At 64.1% G+C, this 4,582-nt stretch overlaps 1 protein-coding gene across 1 annotated transcript in view; it reads right to left on the reverse strand.

Moving 5' to 3' along the window:
• The window catches only part of HCFC1 (host cell factor C1), a gene marked incomplete at its 5' end in the record, with an annotated part of 21,795 nt that overhangs the window by 1,234 nt on the left and 15,979 nt on the right, over positions 1-4,582 (reverse strand). The window contains 8 exon segments of the mRNA XM_077769610.1: positions 175-410; positions 1,062-1,247; positions 1,648-1,785; positions 1,874-2,199; positions 2,632-3,208; positions 3,726-3,889; positions 4,173-4,410; positions 4,413-4,574. Of these exon segments, the coding sequence (XP_077625736.1) occupies positions 175-410; positions 1,062-1,247; positions 1,648-1,785; positions 1,874-2,199; positions 2,632-3,208; positions 3,726-3,889; positions 4,173-4,410; positions 4,413-4,574 (2,027 nt within the window).

A 4,582-nucleotide genomic window follows, 5' to 3' on the forward strand; every position in this document is an offset into this window, starting at 1 on the left:
GTGCACCCCCCGCCCCCCGCCCTGGCCCTGGGCTCGAGCCCAGAGACAGGACCCCTGCCTGTCCTCCCTCATCAGCCTCACGAGAACTGGGGCCTCCCCGCCCCACCCTGCCGTCCGGGCTCAGGCCTCCCCCTCCGGGCCTCCTACTTCGAGTTCTTGCAGCCCCTGCCCCACCTCCAACAGCCCAGGAGAGCTTCCTGCAAACCCACAGATGCNAGGCTGGAGGACTGCACCAGGCAGGACGGGCTGGGCCCGCAGTACACCCGCATGAAGGCCAGCTGTGCAGGGGTGGAGCTCTTCGGCTCGCCGCCGGCCTGCGAGCTCTGGATGGCCAGGTACACAGAGTACTCGATGATCTTGCCGGAGGTTACGGACGGCGGCTCCCAGGTGAGGTGAGCACCATCTGGACTCTAGAAGCCAGGGGGCAGAGGTCAAGACGTGCGGTCTTTGGCTTTTATGATTTCCTCTCACTCTGCCCATCCGGGAACAGAGCAGTGGGAACACTTCACAGCTTCCAGAACTCATTGCTCGTACTTCCCCTCTCTTCCTGACAGAACAGAGCTATCTAGCAATAGACGCGAGGAGCTCGGAGGACACGGCCTCGCCTGCCACAACTCGGAGAGCAGCCTGACGCGAGGACAAAATAAAACGAACGGGGACTGAAGACACAGCTTTCGTCCACCTGCTCTGCCACCTAACGTGCGACTTGGCACTGAGCCTCTTGGTGCCTCAGTTTCCTCATCAGATCCCAGAACTCACGACGTTGAAGGATTAGGTTAAAAAAAACACACAAACCACACCGAACGCGGCACGGGACAGATCCACACTGAACACAAGCTGCCGTGTGAAGCGAGAATGACGGGGGGAAGGAAGGAATTTGCCCGTCATCCGAGCAACTGGCGACGGCCAGGAGCAGAAGCCGCACCCCAGACCTGGCAGACTGCCCACATCTTGGGGCCCCTGCTGAGTCACCCCCTTGTGGCCCGGCACAGAAGGGAACACCCTGTTGCAGGCCAGCAGGGGACATGCCGGGGGTAGGGCCGCCCCGCGGCCAGACTCACTTTGCTGATTTTAATGGCGCAGGGGGCCCCTGGGAAACCAGGCAGGCACGTCTTGAAGGCTGAGATCTCGCTGAACGGCCCCCGGCCACAGGCGTTGACCCCAGCGACACGGAACTTGTAGGCGGTGCCCGGCTGCAGCTCCTGTTTCTTCAGCTGGCTGTAGTCGGGGACGGCACCCGAGTCATCCTGTGGAAAGCGGCCGGAAGAGCAGGGAGAAAGAGAGAAGAGAGGCACGTAAACCCCACCGTCGAGCCTGCAGTTCTAGGGCGGGGCTCTGGGGCTGGCAGCGGAGTGTGTCCTGTCTTGGGAATGACGCGGACCCGCGTGGTGGAAGGAGACTGGGGGGGGGCAGGAAGTGACAGGTGGCAGTGGCGGTGGCAGGAGGCAGCCGAGCCTGCGCTCCTCTGTGGCTTCGAGGAACGTAGGAAAAGTGTGTGCACAGAAGGCTCTGGACCTGGCTGTCCTCAGGGCCAGCCCCAAGCTGGAGAGCAGCCCTGGGGAGCTTCAGAGGCTCCTCTGAGCCTCAGCACCTGCCTCACAGCCAGGATCCACCCCGCTGACAGCATCGGCTCCCAGGAAAACTTACGTCGGACGGCACAGCATCGTCTGGTGGCAGGAAATAGTGTGTCACCATTACGTTGGTGCCCTTAATGACGCCCACATCAAACCACTGGTTCTCCTTCTTTGCTGGAACCTTGCTGGGTGGGGGCGGTAAGTCTGGCTTCTGTGGGAGGAGGAGGAGGAGAGCTCACATCTGCAGCCTCTGGGGCCCAGAGGCCACACCCCCTGAAGCCCCATCGTCCAAGACTCACCACGCCCAGGGACTCAATGCCATTGGCCACTTCGGTCAGGGTAGCCGCCGCCTGCAGTTTTGCGGGGCTGGCGACCACAACCGGCTGGGGGGCCACAAACGTGTTGGATGGAGCCAGGCCTGCGAGGAAAGAAAACGTCAGCGGGCAGGNCTGCGCCTCCTGCAGCTGCTGCTGCTGCTGTACCAGCGCGGCCAGCTCCTGCTGCGTCAGCACGATGGGGATGGTGGTGGCCTGGCCCTCCTGGCCCTCAGCTGCCAGGTGGCCCAGCTCGGCCTGCGTCACGGCCGCCGCCGCCTCAGACGTGTCCATGGGTTCCCCGGTGCCTGCTCCGGGACGGAAAGAGAAACGCCACTCAAGAAGGGTGCCGGCCAGGAGAGCCCATGACCGGGCTTCCCGCTGCCGCTCGCTGCCCTCCTCGCCTCAAGTCCCCTGTGGGGTAGGTCTGATGGCCGCAGGCCTGTGGACCTTGTTCCCGGGCCTTCCGTGGCCCAAGGGGCTCTGCCCACTTTCTGGGTGCTCGGCACAGCCTCCCCCACCGTGCTGGTCTCTCGTCACGTCGGACTCAGGCCGCGCTGCTCAGGACTGAGCCTCCTCTCCCCAGTCTGCCCACCAGTGCAGCCATCCGGCTGGGGCTGTCGGCAGGCAGGCTCTAGAACCCTGTGTCTTTGCTCCTTTGGAGGGGCCCATCTCCCCCTCAGGGCTCCCGTCTGGCCTCAACTGAAGACGGAGTGGTGAGCCGTCCCCCCCCGAGCACCTACCCATGACGGCCTGCTGTGCAGCCTGGAGCACCGCCTGGATGGCCAGGGCCTGGGCCTCCTCGGTGGCTGCAGCCTGGGCGGCAGCTTCAGCAGCAGCAGTGACCGCCAGCTCCTCGGGGGTGAGCCCCGTCACCATGAGGGTGGTGGTGCCTGCCTGGGCCTCGGCCATCAGCTCTTGAGGAAGCGACAGCTGGTCTACTTCCGACTGCGAGGGCGGGGGCGGCTGGACCACCACCGTGGCCACCACGGCGGAGCTGGTGGGCTCCTGGCCCGAAGACGGGTCCCCTGTACCGCTCAGATCCACGGCGGCTTGGAGCTCAGGGGTCTGGGAGGCTGACAGGACCTCGGCGGACTCCCCCATCAGGGGTGCGGAGGCAGGCTGCAGGAGCTGCCGCGGCGGGAGCTGCTGGCGGGGCCCTGGTGAGGCCTGGAGTTCCTCTGGGGGCTGCAGGATGTCAACAGCAGAGAAGGGCATGTCAGAAGTTTCTGTGTTGGCTATGGTCACTGTTATCGTGGCCGGGATGGGGACTTCGGTGGTCAGAGCCCCTGGGGTAGCCTCAGTCATTGATGAGATCTTCTAGAAAGGGAGAGAAGCCCCCGTCAGCGGGGAGGAGAGAGTGGCCAGAGCCAGGCAGCCTTCATCTTTCCCTATAGACCTCGACCTTGACTCTCCGTGAGCCAGCACAATCCCATTCAATGGGGAGAGGTAGCAGGTGACTGAGTGACGGAGGGTGCAGCAAGAAGAGAGACCACTGGGACCTACTGGCCGATTTTCACCCATTCTCAGAGAGAATGGTCTAGCCAAAGGGGTGCCCAGGCTCCCGCCACGTCGCTCTTATAGGTTACAGCCAAAGGACAAGCTATGGGAACCGCCGAAGGAAACAGAAGCATCTGCGAAATGCTAGGCCTGGGCGCCGCCTCCTGCCCTCCTGAGCCCCATGCGGCCCTTTTATGGTCTGCAAGAGGGCCAAGGCACAGCTGCGTGCTCGGTGCAAGAGCGACACCTGGTGTCCGAGTCTGGAACGGCACAGGCCGCAGGTGCCCTGAGCAGCAGAGAGGAGGCACAAGGAGATAGATCCTCCTGGGGCTCTTACCGGTACCGAGGGGCCCGGGACCGGGGTGGACTGTGTCACAGTGGTCACAGCCCGCGTCAGCGTGGAGGACACGGCTGTCGTAACGGCACTGGAGCTGGTGATGTTCACGCTGTCGCCCTGGGTGCTCTCCACGTCTCCCTGGTCACTGGCGGCTGGGGGAGGATCTGTACAGGAAGGGAACAAGCAGAAAGGGGACAAGCACGAGGTCAGCAGGGACCTGTGGGGGTGGGGGGGCAGGTCAGCAGGAGCCCGGAGGCCCCTACCTGGTTTTGCCCCCAGGGAACACGGTCACCTGGAGGACCCTACCCTCTGCTGGGAACCTAAGCCCCGAGAAACTGAAGTACTGTCCTCTAAGGGAACCTCTCCGTTCCCACCTCCCTCAGCCTCCGAGCCCTGGGCTCCAGGACACCACGAGCACCGACACCGCGCTGGTGGCCTTTCGCTCACCTTGGTTTGAGCTCATGTTCGAGGTGACGGTGGTAGCTGTGTGTGTGGTGCCCGTCTCGTGGGTCTCACAGGGAGGGTTGGAGCACACCCTTTGTGTCGGGAAAGGAGTCAGCAATGAAGTGACAGCCTGAGGGGCGACGGCAGGCGGTGCCGCCGCCTCCAAGCCGGACTCCACGGGCAGCAAGGTACCCACGCCGACAGACATGGTGGTACCGGTGGATGTGGTCTGGTGTGTTTCTNCAGCAGCGGCTCCAGGGCCGTCACAGTCACGGCGCCGCTGGCTGAGCTCTCGTACACGGGCGTGGGGGTGCCCCGTGCCTCACCGGGCTCCCCGGCACCCATGGTGGAGCGGACTGTGGTGGGGGTATTGGTCGTGTGGGTGTGATGAGCCTCCAGCTGGCGCCCCACGC

Source organism: Crocuta crocuta, unplaced genomic scaffold (assembly GCF_008692635.1).
Source record: "Crocuta crocuta isolate KB4526 unplaced genomic scaffold, BGI_CrCroc_1.0 scaffold978, whole genome shotgun sequence".
Lineage (NCBI taxonomy): Eukaryota > Metazoa > Chordata > Mammalia > Carnivora > Hyaenidae > Crocuta > Crocuta crocuta.